At 41.7% G+C, this 23,892-nt stretch overlaps 1 protein-coding gene across 13 annotated transcripts in view; it reads left to right on the forward strand.

Moving 5' to 3' along the window:
- Nucleotides 1–23,892, forward strand: part of MAGI2 (membrane associated guanylate kinase, WW and PDZ domain containing 2) — a 1,325,593-nt gene that overhangs the window by 1,167,099 nt on the left and 134,602 nt on the right. For all 13 annotated transcript variants that reach the window (XM_077863874.1, XM_077863875.1, XM_077863880.1 and 10 more), the window contains one exon: nt 4,029–4,277. In XM_077863874.1, coding sequence (XP_077720000.1) covers nt 4,029–4,277 — 249 coding nt within the window. The remainder of the gene's footprint in view (nt 1–4,028; nt 4,278–23,892) is intronic.

Here is a 23,892-nt window from a genome sequence, read left to right on the forward strand (position 1 = left end):
ATTATTACACTGAAGTATAAATATTTATATGTTGATTAGCTCAGCTTTGAGATGTTCAACCTAATGACACGTTATTTTGAATACACACTATTCATCTGAGGGAAGGGTGCCTGAGGAATTTCCTAATGTGTCAATCTAGAATTGATGTGAAAGAGCATTTTATGACTTAATCAAACACGTTAGAGTCCGTCTTAAAGCTCTCCATCTGTATCTGTTCTCGAACATCTCAGGGAAAGTCTAACTCTTGGCTTAATGCCAAGAAAGAGAAGGTTTTCTTGGCAGCTGGCTGAAACGCTTAGCCATTGTTTAGAGTGCCAGTGGGTTCCCTGGTCCTGGTTACTACGCTTTTTTTTTTGGCGATTCTAAACACGTCCCCATCTTCTTTGTCCTTGAGCATGTCACCCATGTAAATAAGTTGTCCGCTTTGATGAGGATAGACCAGGAGTGCACAAACCCACATGCCTGCAGGCAGGCCAGCCCCTGGCTTTGGCAGGGCCACAGCCTGTGGGCTGCTCCCTCCTCCGTCAGGCCCCATGAGGACAGTCCAGCCTGTGCCAGCATACCCCATAGCCTCGGCCATGCTTCAGGACAAGACATTTACCGTGCTGCCATGCTCCTGGGGTACAGCCCAGAAAAGAGGCCCAGGCACACCCTGGAAGCGGGCAAGCTCTGTTTGTGAGAGGGCCCTAGAGTCCTGGTACCCAGCATGTGATCTGGAAGGGAAACTAGGGTTCTGATGGAGCCCGTCCCTTTGGCCCTGCATACTCCTCGCTCTACGGGTAAATGAGTAAGACAGGAATTTGCAGGAGGCACTGGGGGGTTGTTGGCACCGTGGTGGCTTGCAAACACAAATCTGGTAAAGGGAGCAGCCGCTGCCCAGCTCTAGCTATTAACTGCCAGATATTTCAAGAGAAACTGGAAATCCGGGATCTCTGGGTGACGCAGCGGTTTAGCGCCTGCCTTTGGCCCAGGGCGTGATTCTGGAGACCCGGGATCGAATCCCACGTCGGGCTCCCGCTGCATGGAGCCTGCTTCTCCCTCTGCCTGTGTCTCTGCCTCTCTCTCTCTCTCTCTCACTGTGTGCCTATCATAAATAAAAAATAAAAAAAAAAGAAACTGGAAATCCCTATTTCTGTAAAATCTCCCTTTTGAAAAACATTGGCAATCAATTTTAACAATTATCAAAGTATAGGCTGGCCCTGGACACAAATAATGAGAGAGTCTACAGATGAGGAGCAGCCCCTGACCAGTGGTTGACCGTTCTCATTGAAACCATCTCACCTGGATGGCATTGCCAACAATGCCCACCTTCCCAAACAGAGACCTCTTCCAGTCAGCTCAGTGATGATTTCCAGGATGACTGGTGAGGACAAAAGAGATGCTCATCCTAAAAATTCATTATTTGGCTTGAGTAGATACTAATTGACTGAATTCTGTACACCCATCTGTGCGAGTGCCAGGAGGATGAGTCAGGGATGCTGGAAGCTAGTGAATTAAAAAAAAAAATGCATGTCGTATTTAGTCACTTTGTCACATTCACTGTATTCTTCTAAAACAACGCTGTTGGTACCCTCACTAAGAAGGGTTGTTGGCAAGAAGATGGTCTCATTTGGGTCTAGAGCCAGCTGAGTAGAAAAATAACGTGGAATCAATTCTCTCCCTCAAATTCTACCATTGGAAATCTTCTTAGCTCCCTGGTTTTAAATGTGTTCATGTTGTTAAAGATGAAGAATTTTGTTCTAGAGGTTGAAAGAGAAGTCCGAAAGCAATAGAATGGTATTCTCTTAATGTTTTGGACTCTTTCCCTTCTCCAGGGAGCACTCATGTTGATCAGTCTTTCTTCCTCTAGAAACTGTGGCAGAGCCACTCCCAGCCACTTACTGCAAAGACAGATCCTTTCCCTTTGTTGCTGCTTTACTGACAAGCACAGCCCTCAACCCCCTAAAATATGACAGCCGGAAAATGAGATCTCTCTTGTCAATGCCTATGACATTTAGTTACTGATCTGGTCCAATAACTCGGGGAGATTTTCAATTTAATGTTGCAGCTTCATAATTGTTTGTTTTCTTCTTCCTGACTATCTCTAATCACTTTATTTCCAACTTGCACAAAGACCGATAAAGGACACGTGCTTCACCAAGACAGTAACAGCTTGTCTTCGGATGATATTTTCTCGTGGGTAGGGTACATCTTACAGGCAGTAAATTAAATTCTGGCAGAAAAGAGGGAAAGGCCTTGACCTTGACATTTTGCTCTTTTCTCACCTCAGTATTTCTTACAGACGAAAAGCATCCATTTGTTTTCTTTAATTAAAACCTGATTAATTAAATCTTACAGAAAAATTCAAATTCATCAAATAATAATAAAAAGCAGCCTGGGTCTTATTCATTCTGCTATTACAAACAAAGAAATGAATACGTTTTGGCATTAAGACAATTTTTTAATCTGAGTATATGAATAAATGCAGCTCCAAAAAATCTCTTGTAGTCTGTGTTCTTTCTCCCTGATTTTTGAAATGATTTTGAATTTTGAAATGAAATGACTTTTCATTTCAGAATGGAACTGCAGCTTATCAAGATAAGAACCTTCACTGGAACTTTTGCTAATTTTTTAGTAATTAGTTTTTATAATTATTTGTGACTCTCCATATGAGACACCTACCAGAGCTCAACATAGGAAACCATACCTAGAGACCCAAAAAGGAATAATTAATTGTGATTACTTTCCTTCTTACTGTTTCTCTGTTCCATAAACATCCTCTAAGCACACTAATCAAAGTGTAAGATGGAGATGAAACAGCTCTATTTTTAATAACAGTATTCTAGGGTACCCGCTTCAGTTCTTTTAATCAGAATACCGAAACCTAGGTATTAAATTAAAATGACAAAATTCTTTCTCGGTGACAGATGAACTTTCATTTTTAAAAAGCAGCTTCTCTTGGCTGCCAACTTTCTATCATTTTTCCCTGTAAATAAGCTTGTTTTCTCATGGAAGTATTGGTTTGGTTTATCTGGCTGATAATAGAGTATATTTTGTAATAATACAGAGTATAAATGAGCAGTGCCACTGACACGTCTCTCAGAGATTCAAAACTCATCATCCCTTGGCCTGACATCATTGTTAGATTTGAACCTAGAATGAGTGAATAAAAGAAGGATCCTTTAAGAAAGACATTTCCCATCTACACCAGGTGAATTAACACTTTTGGGCTAACAGAGTATCACAAAATTAAATAAAACTGTGGCTCTTATTAAAATTATGATAGGTCCCTTTACATGGACGTCCTGGGCTGTTAAGTTAGCCCCACTTACCGTACCCCTCCAGCAGCATTGCTCAATGGTGGCCTGGAAACCTCTTTGGGATTCCTACGCCCAGTCTTCCTAAAAACACTTTCTACATGTAGGCGCTGAAGATTCATAGTTTTTGCAAGTTCTTTAATTCCTGTACACAATGTAGTTTAAAATACTGTCCACTGTTTTATAATCTCTTAATAATTACTGTTATGCAACTAAGAAGCTCAATATCTAGGGGCTCCTGGGTGGCTCTGTCAGTTAAGCGTCTGACTCTTGGTTTTGGCTCAGGTTGTGATCCCAGGGTTGTGAGATCAAGCCCCATGTGGGGCTCCCTGCTCAGTGGGAGTCTGCTTCCCCTCTCCCTCTCCCTCTGCCCCTCCCCTGCCTCTCTCAAATGAATGAATAAATTTTTAAGAAAAAAAAAAAGAAGAAGCTCAATATCTAAAGGCATTGTCCCAGGGGGGTTACAGATTTAACAAAAAAGGAAGATAGGAAATAGTAGCAGCACAGCAGAAGCTGATGAGGGGGTTAGCTATGTTTGCTGTGAAGAATGGAATGGGGCTTAGACCTGGGTGCTCCATACCTAGGTAAGTAGCCCTATCTACTCATGGAGATCGGAAGCCAGTCAACCAGTCTTGTAACAATGCCAATGTCTAGAAGTGCACCTAGTACACGCAGGCACTCATCAAGACCCTTGGTGAATAACTGAGTGCCTGCACACAATGTGTATTGCAGGGGAACCCTGCCCAGAGAATGGGAGGAGTCCAGGCTCCGTATCAACCCACCACAGCTCTCCACGCAGTGACTACGCAACCTACGCCAACAGCAACCATGCTGCCACAAGTAGCAATGCCTCTCCTCCTGAAGGCTTTGCCTCGCACAGCCTGCAGACCAGTGATGTGGTCATTCACCGCAAAGAGAACGAAGGCTTCGGCTTTGTCATCATCAGCTCCCTGAACAGACCTGAGTCCGGATCCACTATCAGTAAGTGATGGCTTCCCTTGCCTTTGAATAAGAGATCTTGTGTTCATTTGTTCTGGTGGGAGGGATACTGGACATACAGAGCAGAGGGCTGCTGTAGGCATCTCGTGGAGACAGAAACTCTCAGGCTGTGGCCACGAATAAGACGTTCTTAACCTATGATTAACCAAACATTGCTGAACCTTTGGCTTAGGAAGAATGCAAGATTGCATCTAATGTCCCCCGGACCCCACAACCCTCATAAAAGCTCTGAATTCATATTTGTTTAAGTGGGAAGAAAATAAAACCGAGTGGTGTGAGAGTGTTGGTATGAGGGAAGGAGAGCTCCTTCCGGTTTGATAGGATGAAACCAGATATGCAAAGCATCTGGGGGGAAAGCAGTCCAGGAAGCAGCTCAGCATTCAAGAACTCTGCAGAACTCAGTGTGGCTGTGATAGAATGGACATGAAAGAGCAATGTGAGACCAAGACAGAGGACTAGACAGGAGGCAGGCGGCACAGGGCTTCACATGGCCATGGGGAAAAGTCTGGACTGTAGTCTAAGTCCATGGGAACCATGGGGGTGGGGGTTAAGCAATGGACAGAAACCCCGACTTACATTTTTTAATGAAATCAGGAGAAAAGAGCAAGAATGGAAGCCTCAGACAGAATCAAGAGGTCCTTAAAAGGGCCCTGCAGGTGTAGAGATCCTGGAACCTTCCCCTGGTGTAGTAGCAGTGGGTGGGGCAAAGTCCATGACTTCACCTAGGGCTCCTCCAAATCTATGAGTCTGTACAACAGGTAACAGTATTTCTCTTACAATCAGTCGTCTTGTAGATTCTCAGTCTTCCTTGGTGGTTTTCCTTTGGGCAACGTTATTCCAGAAGTTACCCGGCTACCAGCAGGTAGTAGGACAGAAAAGGCGATAGGAAACTTGCCCATTTTTCACGTTGAAGTGATTTAGCCCAAAATATTATGGATAGAAACATGGAAATAGAGAGCATTGAGACAAAGTTAATTGAGTCATGTGGTCCTAAAATTCTCATAAATTGTGATGGTTTCCAGCACATGGGGTAACAGGGAGTTGTCAAACAGTACTCAAGAAATCAAATCATTGAGGACAAATAAGCACTTTTTATGATACAGTTAATGTTCCCAAAACACCGCCAGGACTGAATGGAAAGAAATGGCCCTGTTTCACTTTACCGTTGAAAATTCAAAAATGAAAACTATAGAGGTGCGAAACCTCAGTGAGTAGGTGCAGAAGCCAAAGTGCATACAACTGAAAGTACAATTTCATTTCTCTTTTCCTGCCCAAAATGAAGAAATCCAATCTTTAAACAGAGAGTAAAAGCAAGATTATGTCAGAATGATAGATTCACCGGGATTAAAAGGACATAAGACTGAAGATCTTCATGAATTATATAAACAGCGTTCCAATAATGTAGACTTGGGAAAAAATGTCCACAGAGAGCTTTTGTAGCTATTCCACTCAGGCAGATTGGGGCAGGGTATGTAAAGGACCCAAATAAAAATAAAAAGTATAAAAAGTATGCCACCACAATGAAAGTGCTAACCATGCAGTTAAGGCCTCAGATTTCTTTGAGGTGTGGTGGCATTATTGCTAAGTGCATGGAGAGAAATGAGTGTGTGTGCACACATGCACTTACTACATGGAGAAGCCACAGATGCTTTTTCTATTGCAAATAAAATCCATGCATAGGTAGATTTGGAAAACAACACGTACAAATGCTTACAATTAATGTGAATTTGTCTTCCTATCTTGGTGACATTAGACTGACCTCAAAAGAATAATTGTAGCCATTTTCAAAATGGAATTATTTTACATCACCCTAGAGAGTGGAAATATATTCATGATGCTTCCTGGCTTCTTTTTTCACATATTTATTTCTTTTCAATTTAAGGAGTTTGAAATGCAGGTTGCCCACATGTTCTGTGGGAAGAGCAGTGATTATACTGATGGCCTGTAGCGTTTACAAGATATAATTTGCGGCATGCACCTAAAAGCTTTCTGAACCTGATGCTGTTTCCTACTTAACTTCTCTTATAATTTGGAGCTCTAATTTTAAAGAGAAAGGCTAAGTACCTCATGAATGGTAAAGAGCCATCCTCATGTCACATATCCATCCTCAGAATATTAAGGGTCCTTAATTCTATGAGGCTGGAGAGCATGATAGTATCACATACTCAGGAGTCACAATCATTCCTGGGGTTTGGGTCATTTTTCTTTTCATGTCTTACCTGAGCCCAAGGACCATGAATGTGGTCATGGTTTTTGTCAAGGCTACCGAGCCTTGGTGTTGGCAGACAGAGCACTCAACTAGCTAAAATCACACTGCCTGGATTCGAAAACGTGCTTCGTCATCTCTTAGGTGGGTAACCTTGAGGAAGTTAAATGACCTCTTTGGGCCTCAGTTTCCTTGACTGTAAAGACAAGATAATGGACCTATGTCGAGGGGTTGCTCTGAGGGTTAAATGAATTAGTAAGTGGAAGTGCTTAGTCCTGTAGCCTGGGTCAGGGGTGAGGGACACACAAGTCCCGCTGAGTGTGCCTTTCTTTGCTGAGGCTTTAGGCTCTAAGTCTTCCCAGAATTCACTAGCCAATAAACTAGAAAACATCATAGGAAACATCCAAGTTCAGGCCCAAAGCAGTGCCTTCTAGAACCTCCTACAAACACTGTGTCTCTATTGACTGTATCAGAGAAGACAGGAGAGATGGGGAGCACAAATGTAAATCTCACCACCCTGAAGGGGGAAAAGAGTTGCTTTCTGTAACTTTCTCAGTCCGGGTGAAAATTTTGCCACACATGCCAGATGTTCCATCAGTTGAGAACATGGGCGGTGGGGTTCCTGGTTTATTTATTACCTGGCATTCAGTCTGGCTCATTTCCAAGCCTCAGATATTTTTTTCAAAATATTATTTCCCAAAATATTAAGAAGCAATGTCCTTTATGTTTGTTACTGTAATTAAGGAACGCACTGCTTCCATCCAAAACCCATAACCCAGGAGACAAAATACTGCTGGGCAGCAGGCAAGACTCCGAAGCCTCCGTCCGAGGTCCAGGAATATCCTTCCTGATTTAAAGTGGGAATAAGCAAGCTTCCTGAGCATTTTTGTCCCATTGTCCAAAATATTAAGTATTTTCTTCAGACCTTAAAATTGGATTCAGTGGGCGGTGCCTGGGTGGCTCACTCGGCGAAGCATCTGAGCATCTGACTCTTCATCTCAGCTCAGGCCACGATCTCAGGGTCCTGGCATCGAGCCCCACGTCAGGCTCTGCCCTCAGCCTGCGAACTGCTCGTCTTTCTTCCTCTGCTTCTCCCACACTCTCTTCCTCCGTCTCTTTCTCTCTCTAAAATAAATAAATAAATAAAATCTTTTTAAAAAAATCAGATCCAAGAGAAAACAAAGTGGTTTGCAGACCAGAGCCTAGGATAAGAGCAATTTGTAACAGGCAATTGAATTTTAAATTCTTAAAAAAAATTCTAACAAAGGTTTGTATACAAAGACATTCATTGCCATATTAATGAGAAACAGAATATCGGGAACAATGTTAGAAGCTTCTCAAAAACTGGAAATTTGGGGATCCCTGGGTGGCTCAGTAGTCTGCGCCTGCCTTTGGCCCAGGCGTGGTCCTGGGGTCACAGGATCGAGTCCTATGTCGGGCTCCCTGCATGGAGCCTGCTTCTCCCTCTGCCTGTGTCTCTGTCTCTCTCTCTTCTCTCTCTCTCTCTCTCTCTCTCTCTCTCATGAGTAAAGAGATAAGGTCTTAAAAAAAAAAACCTGGAAATTTGGTATATTTGGGAAGTTCAAGGCATTTCACGCCTTCAACTAACTCCATTGTCACCGAGGTCTGTGTACACAGGATAGAGAAGACTCAGGTAACTGTCTGACTTCAAGTGGAGCAGATGCTTTCTCTGGAAAGATGGCCCCATGGCCACGCACAGTAGGGTTGACAGGTTGGTCTTTGGGCCTCTCCAGCTCAAGGCTGAACCCTGACATCCAGGTTTTATCGCAGAGCTATACCTGTCCTCCTAGGTGCCTCCTGCTGTGCCCACCCACTGCAAACCCACTTTCCCACCAGAGGTTCCCAGGAAGGGCTTTGGCACAAATGATGAGATAAAAGTAACCCTTAGTCTCCTGATTTTCTGTAGTTTGTCAGGAAGCTTATGTTGGCATTTACGAAGTAGACACACTTGGGCACTTAGACATCAGTGGGAGATCAGGGTAGCTTGTGGAAAGGATTGGTGCACTGAGATGCAAGCAGCGAGGCTGAACATGCTCGGGACAACGGCCACAGCAACAATCTAAGGGTCCCGGCAGAGGCCCCATCTTTTTGGCCCTTTCTGCCTTCATTCCATTGTCTTAACAGTCTGGACTCTGGTTTCTGTGGGTGAATGGTGGGGCCTCAGGAGCTACAGCATCAGGGGCTGAGCCATTCTGGGGGAAGGTCAGTGAGAAGCGGGCACCAAATATTGGGGTGCATGACAAAGGAAGCAAGGTTAGCAGATGGAGACTGATAATGGGGGGAGGCTTTCATGATAATTATGGGAGTGTGGGGGTGCTCTGACCTGTCCCAAAGCGCTAGGTGATAGGCAGGCTCTGTTGCAGACTAAGTGACTAGTGAGGCCTGGGGCCCTCAGGGAAGCCCCCCTCAGCAGGCCAGAGTCCCCATAATAGAAAAGGGGTGAGCCAGGAGCCCCTCCCCACACATCCCCCTGGCCATTGACCTTAACTTTGTGTATCAGAAGGCTCTGCACACCTTCAAGCCACTCTTACCTTACAGAAGAGAAAAAAACAAATAAAAAGATGCAAGCGCATCACCTGTCAGCACACTGCTGCTCATGAACAATCCTTCAGCTCTGGGTTGGTGCTAAGACTCTTTGTTTCCATGTGTGTGCTTTCTGTGACACAGCTTGGAGTCCAGACTTGGTCATTGTTAACTGTCCCTCAGGCCCACTGCAATCTGACATTCTAGAACGAGTTAGTTGTCTTTGGTAAAACGCCCTGATAACTTTGCTCAAAGTCTTTGATAATATTCATGGGCTCTGGAGTTTAAAAGCTATTCTAGAAATGCAAAAGCTTAGCTAGCAGGTCTTTAGATGACATTTTAAAGCATAGGTTCCTAAAAAGAGTGAAACCAAAGTGAACAAGCAGTGATGCAGTTTAGGATTTTTCCCTAAAAAACTCTTCCCCCAGACCATGCAGCCACTGAATAGTCATTTGAACTTAGGGAAGGTTCGAATCAAAACCAAAAGCCGTGGTTTCTGTAGTGGTGCCCCGATACAAGGAGATTAACTCATGAAAAGTGCTTTGGGCAACCAGCTAGGGCTTGACTTCAGTTTATCCACCACCAGCTGTGTCCCTCGAACAAGTCAAAGGTCATACTGTGTGCTTCTTCACCTAAAATACGAGGACAGGTGGTCTTCCCAGCCACCTCCAGCTCTAAATTATATGATGCCATGAGTGAGCATGGAAATGAAGTATGAGGTACATTTCGTCTGTGTCTGCAAAGCCTAGAATAAATCTGAGGCCTGGATCATCTTTGTCATTGGCTCAAGCTGTCATTTTAAACTTGTGTGTAATTTTTGGCAATGTTTTCAAGGTGGCTCCTCTGTCAAGAAATGATCTGAAACAAGCAGTTAAATACATGACACCAGCTCCCCCTTGAAGGCAATTTAAGACAGTGTTTCCCACCCCCTTTTCACTCCGCACGGTTGTAAAATGATAACGTTTATCTAAAATACACTAAGATAAAAGGAATGAAGCTGCCGGAGGCCTAAGGACCCCCGCCCCAGCGGGTGCCACCCCACACCTCACTCCACCATCCTCAAGAGGCATTCGCTGTCCTGGCACACCTGTGACCTGGATCACCCCTTCTATCGCCTTATGGTCACAAAGCCCTGCCCTAAATGAAGGCTCTAAATATCAGTAACCGGTAAGCGCCTCATCTTACATCTTATTGGTTTAGGTTGTAGCAGTGGACTTTCTTCAGACCTCTAAGCTGAGGTTTGTTCATTGATCACCTCAAAAGCCCAGGAAATTGGTGCAACTGGTGTCGACGCTGGGATCTCGACCTTCTCTAAATCATTGTAAACTTTGACCAATCAATGCTCCAGGCACAAATGTCACTGCTGGAAAGTTTCTTAAATCCCACCCATGCAGTTGAACATGGGAATTACAAAATGAGTCTCATTCCTCTTTTTCTCATCGGTTTGAAAAAGCAAGTTTCCTTTCAGAGTTCTTAATCAGCGTCTTAACATATAACACTGTGTTCCCTTAATCCTCAAATGAATCCCTGCTTTGGATTCTTTCAATGACATGGTGCTTTCACTCTGAGCTTTATGCTGAAAGCAGCTCACTCAAGAGGCATGATGGTTTCACCCACCCCGTTCATGTGAGTGCTTCTGTAACAGAAGAAATACAGGGCAGGTGTGGGACATCATATAAAATGCCAGTTTTCCTCCAAGGATTGGGCTTCTAAATATAACTCATGGGCTGTAAGCAAATGTCTTCATAATCTTGTAGAAAATCTACATATACAAAAAAAGAAAAGTTTGTGCTCAAAAAAGAAAAGTTTGTGCTCATAGTCTGCACTAATGTACATGTGCTTTACGTCAAATCCATCTTTCACATTTATTAGTGTGATTTACTTATGCTTGCAGGAGGTAGCCAGGGGCTAGGGTACGAGTGGGGTGCAGGTGCTAATAATGTGAAGTACATCAACAAATATGCCACTTGCTGTGGACAGTCCAGTCTCCCTGTAACAAGTCCTTGATCATAACACTCACGATGGAGATGTCTACAGAGTAGGGGCGCCTGGGTGGTTCAGTGAGTGAAGCATCTGACTTCAGCTCAGGTCATGATCTCAGGGTCCTGGGATGGAGCCCCGCTGAGCGGGGAGTCTGCTTCTCCCTCTCCCTCTCCCTCTCCCTCTCCCTCTCCCTCTCCCTCTCCCTCTCCTTATGCATGTTCCCTCTCTCTCTCTCTCTCTCTCAAATAAATAAATAAAATCTTAGAAATATCTACAGGGTAAAGTTCAAGCACACTGCTCTTACATCCAAGACCCTAGGTTAGTGGACGCAGCCACTTTTTACCAACAGCTCCTTGCAATTCTAGTCCATCAAAGCCAAGTTAGTTACTTACCCCTGAAAGACAACTTCTGCTTTCCTGTCCCGGTGCCCACATTTTACCTGCTGCCACTTGGAATGCCTCCCCTTCTTCAGTTATAAATTTTATCGAGATCTCCCCCAGATGCCAGGCTAAGAATCTTACATTGTGTTTAAATTTCACAGTAACCCTCTGAGGTACACAATTGCCCCAATAGCAAACATCGCTCACAAGCAGCTCAAAAAGCTCTGAATCTCTTACCAAAACGGTTCCTGACCCCTCACCTTTCTCCCTGAAGTGTTTTCTCTTATTCTCACATGGAATTCTTGTCTGTAAGCTCGTTAACTGTTGAGTGTTTCTTGACTTTCCTTCTATTCTTATATCTGTGATTATTCTCTATTATTATCATTTTACTTTTCCTGTGTTCATGGTTTGCTTCCCCTAAACAAATGATAAGTTCCTTAAGGGCAAGAGATAATGGCATTTCTTTGAATCTCTCACAGTTCCTGGTAGCCTAAGGTTCAAGGATTTGTCCCATAATTTATTTTGGAGAGATTGGATTGGGTCCTCCTGTAATGATCCAGCACTGTCCTCATGGTAATAAAAATGTGAATGTGCTCTGCTCTAACTTTCCCTGCGCCTAAACCTAGCTGTCCAGTCCCTCCAAGGCAGCAGGACATCTATGAGAATGGGCAAAACAGCAGAGGATCACTTAGGGGGAGGAACTGTGTGCAAGTGGTCCTTGCCCAACATGAGAAGTTACATTATGATAAAGTGGAACTAGAATGTTCCAGAATACAGATTTCCCATCAGTGGTTCTCAGCCTGAGTGAAGGATTCAAAGCCAGATCAGGGCCTGGTGAAGTCTTAGATGCGAGAGCCCTCTGAGAAATCCGGCTCAGGGGAGCCATCTCTGTGTCTCAGGGTAGCCCCTCTAGTCTCAAGCACCTGGGTTGCAAAGCCCTTGTCATCTGAAAGACCAGGCTGTGGCCTCAGTATGCTTTCTGATTTACCTCATCCTGGCACTGGCTGTTCCTGGAATCGCCATCCATCTGTGTGAACACCACCTCAGTGATAATTATATTGTCCTAAACAGGAAGGTTTGGATGGCATCCCAAGCTCCTTGGAAAAAAGTACCCCTTCAAATTAGTTATTCACTTCACAGTCCTCATTAACAAAGCAACCCATTTCAGTTCCAACTGAACAACTTCTCAATCACATGACTTCTTTATAGGATCGTACCCAGCTAAAACCGGGATGAATGGGACCTATTGATTAAATTCCGTTTTCTCAATCCTGAGCATGGCTAGTTTTGATCCCAAGTTAAAACCTGGCTGCCGAGGTCCTCCAAGGAAGCCGACCAGCAAATACAAAAAGATTTCACATCAAATTCTGAGTACTCTGGTATCTCAACATTGAAGCCTCTGTTAACTGAAATGGAAAGACGATTTCAAAGATTTCACTCTCTTAGCACTAACAAATTTAAAGATTATTTAATTGTGAGAGTAGGTCCACAGAGAAATACCATCATTCTTATTTATTTTCAAAGAGAGGAGCAATGTAACTTATCAAAAATTCTGTGAGGGCTCACAATGCATTTTTTAAAATTCTAGACCATTTTTCTTATCGTTTGAATGGAGCTCATAAATCATCAAGTTTTCCCCACTAGGGAATCATTTTTCAAGAGTTTTTATTATTGTGTCCAAAGACTCTCCAGGCAGCAGCAGAAGGTGAATGTGTGGATATCTCCTTACCTTCAGCTACTTGGTTGTCCTAAAGGCTGGCAAATGAGTGATCAGGAGCTATTTCTTCTGGGCTTATATCATGATGCTCCTCGTTATTCACTAACTAGGAAGAGAGAGATTGTAACTACAAAAAGAACCCAGACTTCATGTACAAGATCACCCTCCACCAGTGCAAAATGTCCATCACTCCCCATGGGGTTCAAATGAATTTCAAGCCTGCAGGTCACTTTTGCAGAAGCACATTCTCTTTATAACTTATTCAAGGTCCCATTGAATTAAATTCTCTGTATTTCTATTTTTCTTCTTTTTTGCCAACAATCAACCACTTAAGAAAAGCTGGTTCCACATATGCAATCGTTTTAAAAGCGTGTTGTTAAGTGAACACAGTATCGTCATTTATCACCATTTTTCAGCTATGTTGAAGGAGTGTTGTAAAGGGATAGATTTCCCCCGCAGACTGGGATGAATAGCATTTCTTTTTGAACTCCAGCCATCACCAAGGACTTAGGGAGTATGTGTACCCAAACTACTTTCTGTCACACCAAATCCTGGTAAAAACTCTCTTTATTCATGCATTTTGACCACCAATAATTTTGTTCGGTAAGCTGGATTTGTTCCCAACTGAACTATTGCCAGTATTTGCTTAGAAATACTTCTAGAGATTCATCAGTCTCTTCTGGGTGACGATCACCAGGCATTCCTAAGGTGCACAGTGCTAAGGAAAATTACCCCAAACAGTAGGACCTGCTATTGGCATTTTCATTTGCAAGCCTGATCTCTTCCAGATCTTATTTCTGTAGGGTTTGCTTCACAAACATGCCCAGATGTTGGGCAACCGATGAACCCATCTGCTTTCAAGGGTGAAACCAAAACCGTCTGTTCAGAGGCTGTTCATCATAAAGATGTATATTTATGGATTTGTCAGGAGAGGAGGGTCTTTCAGGAAGCAAGGAAGAGCACATCATTTAAAAGATGGGCCCTTATGTTCTCTGACATGGAGCAATTGAGAAAACATGAGGTAGAAGGATATTCCAACTTAGAAATCTTCATCCAAATGTGTTAGAGACTTGCTAGATGAACAGCAAGGTGAAAAACAGCTCATATTCCTCTAGGTACTCGATGAAATTAAAATACAATAAAACCTGGTTGCCAAGCAATTTAGCTCATTCAGGCTTTTATAACAATACCATACGCCGGTGGCTTATAAACAACAGAAGTTTATTTCTCATAGTTCTGGAGGCGGGAATTTCAATATCCAAGTGCTGGCAAATCTAGTGTCTATGAAGACCAGCTTCCTGGTTCATAAACAAACATTTCCCAGTGACCTCACATGGCAGGCTCTGGGGGCAGGGAGGTCTCTGGGATCTCTTTATAAGGACGCAAACACTGTTCATGAGGACTCTACCTTCATGACCTAATCACCTCCCAAGACCCCCACCTCCAAATATCATCTCTTTGGGGATTAGGGTTCAGCATATATATTTGGGGAGAACACAAATACCTATAGGATCACTTTAGCCGCGGATACTGACGTTCCCTGGTACTCAGTGGCTAACAGTAGACTGATAAGTGTAGCCCTCAACTCCAATCAGAGTATGAGATCAGAGATTTAAAGCAGACTTCCAGGTACCTAAGGTTGTCTTACACAACTACACATCACATATCCACTCTTGTGAATCTGAGGCAAGCTGTAACCCAAAAATGCTTTCTAGATATAAAAATTAGATGCATCGGGCCCTCTTGACTGCCATTGCTAATGCCTCAGTAGAGGTTGTAGATTAGCATTGTGCAGTAGAACTTTCTCCAATGATGCCAATGTTCTATGCTGCGCTGGGTACCCTCCCTGCCCCCAGCCTTCTCACCACCCTCCTAACCACCCTTCACACCGTTACCATGGCAACCTGTCTGATACCACTTACCTTTCCTGATCCACTAGTGGCTTCTCATGTGCCTGTAAAATAAGTCCCAAGCCCCTGGCACGACCAATAAGGCCTTTCACTGTCTGTCCCTTCCTACCTTCATCAGGTCTTCCTGTTTGTTCTCGTTGCACTCCTACACCCACAGTACAGACCCTGCTGATGCACAGATCTGTGCCTTTGCCAAGTCACATCGCCCATGACTGTGGTGCCCTCCCCACCCTTGCCCACCTAGAGAAGTCTGATCCATCTGTGAAACACAGACGAGGCAGTATTTCTTCTCTGGGGGCTTCCTAGGCACCCCACTCCCCTCCCTACCTCCTGTCTCCTACTTATTTGACACAGTTCTTTTTTATTTCCTTCTTTTCATTTTCATCCCAAATCTCCTTCTTTATCTCTCCCTGCTTTTTTTTACTCTTTCTCCCACTTTTAAGGTTTAATCATATAGTAAATTATATCCCTTTTAGGCTATAATCCTAAAGTTTTGACAAATGTGTTTAGTCATATACCACTACCACCGTGAAGTCAGTCCCTCTAGCCCCTCCTGGCCCTGGCAACCACAGATTTGTGTTCTGTTCTAGTTTTGCCTATTCCCATAAAAAAATGGAATCACGCAGTGTGTGTAGCCTTTGGAGTGTCACCTCTTCCATTTAGCATGATGCACATTATATTCATCCATTTTCTCCATGGGTCACACTGGTTCCTTTGTAATTGCTGAAAAGTCTTCCATTGTGTGCATGTACCAGAGGTTGTCTCTCCATTCCCTAGTTGAGGGCTATTCAGATTGTTTACTGTTTGGGTGATTATGAATAAAACAGCTGTGATACTTTTCATTTAGGTTTTAGTGTGAAAATAGTTTTCATTTCACTTGAGTAAGTATGTCAGAGCAGGGTTCCTGATTCAAGTGATTTCCCAAGTGGTGTTCCATTCTGTATTCCCCTGTATGAGGGTTCCAGATGGTCTACATCCCGTGTGAGTACTTATTTTCAGGCTTTCTTGTTGTTATTGTTGTTTTAATTTAAGCCATTCCAGTAGGTGTGTAGTGATGTCTCATTTTGATTTGCATCTCTTCGCTTAAGGACTAATGATGTCACTGGGCTTCTCATGTATTCTTGTGCCTTCCTTCTATCTCTTTTGGTGAAGTGCTTTGTCACCCTCAGTCTCTTCCCTCTAAGGTGTCATTGATATTTCACTGTGGACAACAAAATACATTTTCAGGCTCTTTGACCTTCCATTTTTCATTTCTCACTCATTTCTCATGTTAGAGTAATAAAACTCATTTTATGCTTATGATCTCAGGTGAAATTAATTATGGAGACATATGTCTGCTTAGTAAAACTGAAAATACATAGTCACTAAGCTTTAAAATGTACAGGGTGATAGAAAATGCATGTAAGCAGAAATCTAAATGATGTTAAAATATGTGGTTTGGGCTAGAAGAAAGAAGGATATGAAAGAAAAACTGTGAATGATAGCCTCCCTTTCTAATAAGGAAACTCTGGCATGATTTATTTGGCCACTCACAGGTCACACTGAAGTTCTTTTCAAAGTTTATATATGATCAAGATCTCCTAACTCCTGAACACTTTACTTAAGGGCCTTTTCATATTTAGTTTTATCCAGTCATGCAAAATTGCAGTATTTCAAGTTACAACGCGATATACTCTGTTAGTGTTACTTTGGCTTCTGTGGGAAACTGAAGACCCAATAAATATTCATGTAATCTTCTGGATAACATATTGAAAAGGACAGCTGGCTCAGGAGGGATCATTTGCCTGGGTTAGTATCTGTTTCCGTTTACATTAAGAAAATATTGCAAGAAGTTATTATCTACCAGAGGGCTTAGGGGAATACAATGAAAAGCTGATACTGCACCTGATTGCTTTTGACATTTACCTATTGTAACAGGGAAACTGTGTGAAGATAGCCAAGTGACTTTTTACAAAACACAATTTCAGAAGCTATAAAAGGAAAAAGGAGATGGCAGAGATAGAATAGACTGCATCTGTAAAAATGAGAAACATGACTTGTCAGCAACACCTGCTTGTAACTATCAACCATTTCTACTGGGCCTGCTGAGAAATCGCTGAAAGCCACGTACATTGATGGGTGTGAAGTCTCAAAAGGCAGTCAAAAGATACAGAGGAAAAAAAGTGTGGTTTTATTGAACATTTTTTACCCAATACCTGGAGTTGATGAAATGTAATTTTATGACATTTTCTGAACTCTTGAAAAGAAACAGTTGGGTTTTGATATATAAATATTTTTTATCTGTCAGGGCTACTGGAGCCAATAAGACTTTTAAAGTTGGGGTACACAAATTATTGACATTTATTATTTTCCAAATACATTCCAAATCTCTAACTGGTCTATAGAAATACTGATACCGACTTAAATTTATAGAAGATATTCCCAGTTTCTGATTAGTGGTAATAAGATGATAAACATGCTTATGTCCTCCCACTGCTTGAACACCAGCTAAATGAGAGTAACCAAGAAGAAATCAATGAGCATGAGTGGGGAAGACCAAAAAGTGGCAACTCATTTTGCAGGACAGGAAACCACAGAGAGAAATGGATCACACAGACCTTCTCATTTCTTTAGAAATTCAGCAGCTCAGGACAGAATGGAACACAACACCCATGACCATCAGATGTGAAATGCTCATTTTTAAAATAGAAAAACAGCCAAGTGAAGAAAGAATAGTGAAGGAATACTAGAAGAAATGGAGATAATCATGGGCACAAAAGAAAGCTTCAAAACCATCTCACTTATACACATAGATATGAGAAGATATTACACTCTTGTGATTTTTTTGTTTTATGGTACAAGTGGAATATTATAAAAAAAAGAATTCTTAGAAATTGAAAATAACAGAGCTGAAATTAAAAATTCAGTAAAAGGACTGAAAGGAAGAGTAAAGGAAATCACACAGAAGTAGGAAAAAAAGAAATAGAAAGTATGAGAGAAGTAATCATTGACAGATAACCCAGGAAACCAATATCTAGCCAGTAAGAGTTTCTGAAAGAGAGACCAAAGAAATAGAATGGAAGTGATCAAAGAAATACTATAATTAAAGTTCCCAAAACCAAAACTAAAAGAAATGAGTCTCCGGACTGAAGAGAACCACAGCACAATGCATCATTGTGAAACTTTAGAACCCAAAAAGTATAGGGACAATCTTAAATGTCTCCAAAAGGAAAAGGGGAAATAAATAGATCACATACAGGAAACAAATCCTAATGGATTCAGACTTCTCGGTAGCAACACTGGATACGAGAAAACAGTGGAGTGATTGATGCCTGTAAATCTGAGAGAAAAGGATTTTTTCAATCTGGAACTTCATATAATCTAGAATTTTAGTCAGGATTGAATTAAAAGAGAAGCTAAAATCGAAGACGTTTTCAAACATTAAATACTGACAAATTATTTTCTCCCACACGTGTTTTCTTAGGAAGATACTGTAAGATGTGCTCTAGCAAAATGAGAGAATGAATCAAAAAAGATGTCCCAGGGTTACAGAACCATGCATCCCACACTGGAGTACAACAGGAATCCCCCGAACATCACTGAGCAGCACAACCTGAGAGAACCTGTCTACCTATGGGAGGGAGCTCATCCCCTCCCGCCGGAGCTCAGCTGAACTGTTGACTTGAGCAGCTTTGGGGGAAGCAATTAGGAAACAGCATATTGTAGAATTGGGGTGGGGGAATGACCATCAGAAACATGACTCAGGGTAGGGAGAGAGGAAGACTGTATAAGAGAAGAAATGGGATCACAAAACACTACAGCGAGCAATAGTTACTTGGTAAGACTACAAGCAATGATAACTGGTTTCACCAAAACTAGTGGTAAGTAGTATATTCTTATACTGGGATAAGAAGAGGAGGGTTGCAGGGTGAGAGTGCCAAATCCTCCATCACAATAGGAAGCCAATAGATTTGACTCCAGTTGACAAATTAAGAAATAGCTGTATGAGAATATAATTTAGAAATGTGCAGAAACGCCTGAAAGATTTAAATGTTTGCTTTTGGGTCACAGAACTGGAGAGGATGTCAGAGGATTCGGGCAAGAGACTAAGTTTTTTCACTATAAGCATTTTAGTTGTCTTTTAATTTGTGCACGAATTACTTAAATCGTTTTAATTACAAGAGATTTCCAACCACTGGAAGAAAATTATTCTGTTTACTTTGGCCTTTTTACATCATGACATGAGTTTTGACATTTTTATATTTCTAGAAAAGTATATATTTTCTAGTACTGATTTGATAAACCTTCTACAATTAAATTATAAATAAAAAAGGAACCTCTTATTCAGGAACTCAGTTTTTCATAAAGTGAGCAACTAACCCTCTGAAAGGTAGATTTGCTTGTTTGGGATGGGAGTAATAATACCACCTCTCAACCCTGTGACTAGAGTAAAACAACTTGTTTTTCTGCTTTGCAGGGAAGAAACCCTTCATCGTATTTTAATATTAGTAACTCTCTAAACTTTTTTTCTGTTATTACTGAATCAGGTTGCCATTTGGTTATTTGTAAGCAAAAATTGCTAAAAGCTATACAATTTTACTCACTAAAATTACTCAAATTGAGCAACATAACAAATTCCCTGACTACTCCTTGACTGGAGAAATCTAGGTTGCTGATTTTACTGAGTGTTTCTTTATCAGGGTTTTGGGGGGGGGGGCGGTTAGGATGGGGAGGGGCTGGTAAAAAAAAAGAAGGCTGAATAGGGTTGATATTTGACTTAGGGTATCAAATTTTCTAGACCAAAATAAATAAAAAAGAATGTCCCAGCTACCTAGAAATTAGTGAAGTAAAAGATGAGTTCTTAGGATATACCATGAAATGAGAAGTAGCTCACAGAAGATAAAGGCGTAAGGATCTGGAGGAGGGAACTTTCCATTCTATCTATTCAGCTTCTCTTTCCCCCACACACTTACCCTCCTGGCCAATGACAGACCTGAGGATCATGACTGTTCTGAAATTTCTTTGGCTCCTGCCATTCTAGTGTCTAGACATTTTGTCAGATTATGAGGGAAATACATCAAAAACACATAAATTCCATGAAATATGGTGGTACATATTAAATTATATATTAATATATAAATATGTAATATATAATTTCATAATATATCTTTATATATAAATACATATGAAAATGTGCAATAATATATAAAATATATTAAAGTCTATTTAAAGACATATAAAGAAGAACATTTGTAGATAATTCAATAATGAGTTACATCAATTACATAAAGATAATGTCCACAACAGAATTAAGGTAATAGGGATCCCTGGGTGGCGCAGCGGTTTGGCGCCTGCCTTTGGCCCAGGGCGCGATCCTGGAGACCCGGGATCGAATCCCACATCGGGCTTCCGGTGCATGGAGCCTGCTTCTTCCTCTGCCTGTATCTCTGCCTCTCTCTCTCTCTCTGTGACTATCATTAAAAAAAAAAAAAAAAAGAATTAAGGTAATATTTAAGATTCTCAAATCAATATGTGAAAAATTAAGGATCTTTAGGATACTTTAAAAAAGATGATCTGGACTCCCTCTTCTAGTGATGTGCATGGGGATAGGGAAATGCAGCCACAAGAGAAAGCGATTATTTTTGCTCCTTCCCTAGGTTTGTGATCATTTTCCTTGGTAGCTATAATATATTTTCATTTATATCTTCCACTGCAGACACAAACGACAGGGCAATATAAGGAAGAAACACATTATGGTTGTATCTACATAGGATCAACCATATAATTTTAAGGGCCCGGTGCAAAATGAAAGTAATGTGGGGTCCTTATTCGAATGTTAAGAATGTCAAAATGGTGACAGTAGACATTAAACCAAATACAAGGCTCTTTTGAGCATGGACTTGGATGACTGCACAGATCATACAACCCTGAAACTGGCCCCATATCTGTGAGCCCACCAAATCTTTGCAAACAAAAAGACCATTTTAACCCAGCCTCATGTTCTGGGATAAAACAGTCACATTATAGCTAATTACAATTCCTAATGCAATGAGAGGTCTTTAGTTTAAAGTCACTCAGTACTTAGCTATGAGGTTTTTTTTTAATTGGTTCAGAATAAAAGCATACGGGGTAAGATGTAGCTAGCAAGTGTTTCTTTCCATCCATATAGTTAATACTTTCTAGATGGTGCTTTCTGCCCTTGGAAACATGAGTTTGGCTGGCCTTCCAAATTGCCAGTGATGGCTTCTCTTCCTATTCTCCCATCTGACCATCTGCTTATTACAGGGTAACTAAACTGTTCAACCACAAGAGAATGACTAATGGTGCTGGGAAGGGAAAAAGTGCACTTTTGGAATATGCAGTCCTTAAAACACCAGCTGCTCGATTTTTGGGTCTTGCAACTCAGTTGGCTATGAATGTCAGGGAAGACGTTTTCATTTTTGGAAAGCAAAATCCACAGACTTTTTAGAGGAAAGCAAGTCAGCTCTTTCTTAATTTTACTTCAAATTTTTAAAGAATGTCAAACACACGTTTTTGCCACATCTTCACCCCCTGATGACCCAGAAAAACTCTTTCGAAGGACACCCTGCCACACTGCAGGAAGGGACAATGTATTTGTCACAATAGAACATGTTTAGCCAGGACTTCTAGGAGGAAGACATGGAAAATAAGCAATTAATACTCGTCTCAGGTTTCTGAAGGCAGGAGACTAGGATTCTTCACCACTGGTTAAAGTGATAGCAACACTCTGTGATGATGACTCTTCTGTTGTTGCTATACGTTCAGGATCCATCTAGAGGAGCTGTGTAAAGGCATCATATCAGGAATCTTAGGGAGGGAAATAAGAGTAGGGAAGGTAGGATGCTTCAAAGCATCTTTCCTCACTTCTTCCTCCATGGATTTGATAGGCCCCTGTGTGCCACCATTAGTTTTTCACTAAGGGAGCTGCTATTTAGCCCGGGACACTACACACCCTCTTCCCCAGAATGATCTTCCTTTTCCCTTATCACTCTCTACACTCTCCACACATGGCTCAGTAATTCACACCTCCTCTCTAATCTTGTTATCTGTTACTTTTACCACGGAGTTGCTAATTTGTGTTGTAAGTATCTTTATATGAATCTTCCAAACTAGACTGTAAGTTTCTTAAGGCCAGATACCATGTGTTGTTTTGTTGTTGCCTTCCACACTGCACCAAGCACTAGGCCTGTTAATAAGATGATGCACTACAGAAATGCATCGTCAAGGGAGTAAGTGATCCCCCTGCCCCAACCTACAATTCAGAAACTAGACAGTAAATCACTGTCACGGATTATTTTAAGAAAAGTAACTGGAATCTTCCAATTGAACATACACATTTCTTTTCATATCAGGTCACAGATTTTATTTTTTTAAAAGATTTATTGATTGATTGATGAGAGACACAGAGAGAGAGGCAGAGACACAGGCAGAGGGAAAAGCAGGGTCCCTGTGAGGAGCCTGATGTGGGACTTGATCCCAGGACCCCGGGATCACGCCCTGAACCAAAGGCAGATGCTCAACCACTGAGCCACCCAGGCGCCCCCAGGTCACAGATTTTAAATCCAAATTTACTTTCCTCGCCTCTTTAAGCTAGTGGCATGTTGTATAACCTTCACAAATTAATGGACTTGTGAGCTAATGAGAGTTCGTGCTATTGATTCCCCTTGACAGATTCACCTTTGTCACACTCATTTCAGAAATTTCTTGCTGGAAAATTTGACATGATTGATGCAGGATCCACTTTCCCTATCTAGTGCTTTTCTCCACCTCCATCTACAATTCCACTTTGTGGATCTATTTAACAAGGAGATAATTAAATGTAAACACGAGTCACAGGTTTTCCTTTTCTGAAATATAATACATAAGAAACAACAAAGAAACATTGGGGAATAAAAAAGATAGGGGGTAGAACTCAAGAAGAGCTCATTGGTTAACCAGTGGCTGAAGGAGCCTGGGTAGACTATACAAAGGTCCCAGAAGACAACCCAACAGCAAAAAGGGAGGATCATTGCCCCCTATAGTGGTATGGCCAAGACCCAATGATTCCAGGCCTTTAGAACAAACTTAGCATCCAGTCCAACTGGATCATCTCTGAAAAGCCCTGCTAAAACAAGAGTGCTGTGGTTGAGCAGTGCCAAAAACAGTTCATCTACAGGGAAATATTAAATTTTATAATATAAAATACAAATGTACAATAGTGTTTTAGCCACAAAGAAATCAAGGGGGAAAAAAACAGGTTTCTTTTTCATAATTTATGTGATTTGCAGTTAAAGGGGAAATTTCTAAGTAGTGATAGACTGTCTCCTTCCCAAATGTCAGGATGTTCAAAGCCGCATGACATATTGCAACTTTTCCCAAATATCTGTGTATCCTAAGCACACTGCGTCAAGAAGACTGGTCCAAAAGCTTGATTTATGTTGCTGCCTGACAGATGATGTCTGGGAGGCATGCTGTCTAAATGGACTGTGCTCCGGCAGTTACCTTAGTCATCAATTCCAGAGAATTAACGAGTACCATTCATCCCAATAATAGAAACCAAGGTCAGGGCCTCTTCCCTGCTCTGTAATTCCATTAGCAATGCACAGAAAGCACTTAGGTCATAAGTTCTGTAGACCTTATAACTAAGCAAATGGAACTGCATCTTGTTTTCAGAGCGAATCCTCTCCGAACACACCCCTTGTCAATGATTTGTTGTACATCAACGTTCGGTGTACTTACATGTGTAGGGAGAATGCTGGTAAAAGGAAAGTGCAGCTGTCTTCAGCTGCCAAGAATTTCAAGCACTGTTTTTATTAAAATAAATGCCAGCAGAAAACAATTTTAACAAAACTATGTCAGATACTTCCAATTATGGTCA

This window comes from Canis aureus, chromosome 21, assembly GCF_053574225.1.
Source record: "Canis aureus isolate CA01 chromosome 21, VMU_Caureus_v.1.0, whole genome shotgun sequence".
In the NCBI taxonomy this organism is placed as follows: Eukaryota; Metazoa; Chordata; class Mammalia; order Carnivora; family Canidae; genus Canis; species Canis aureus.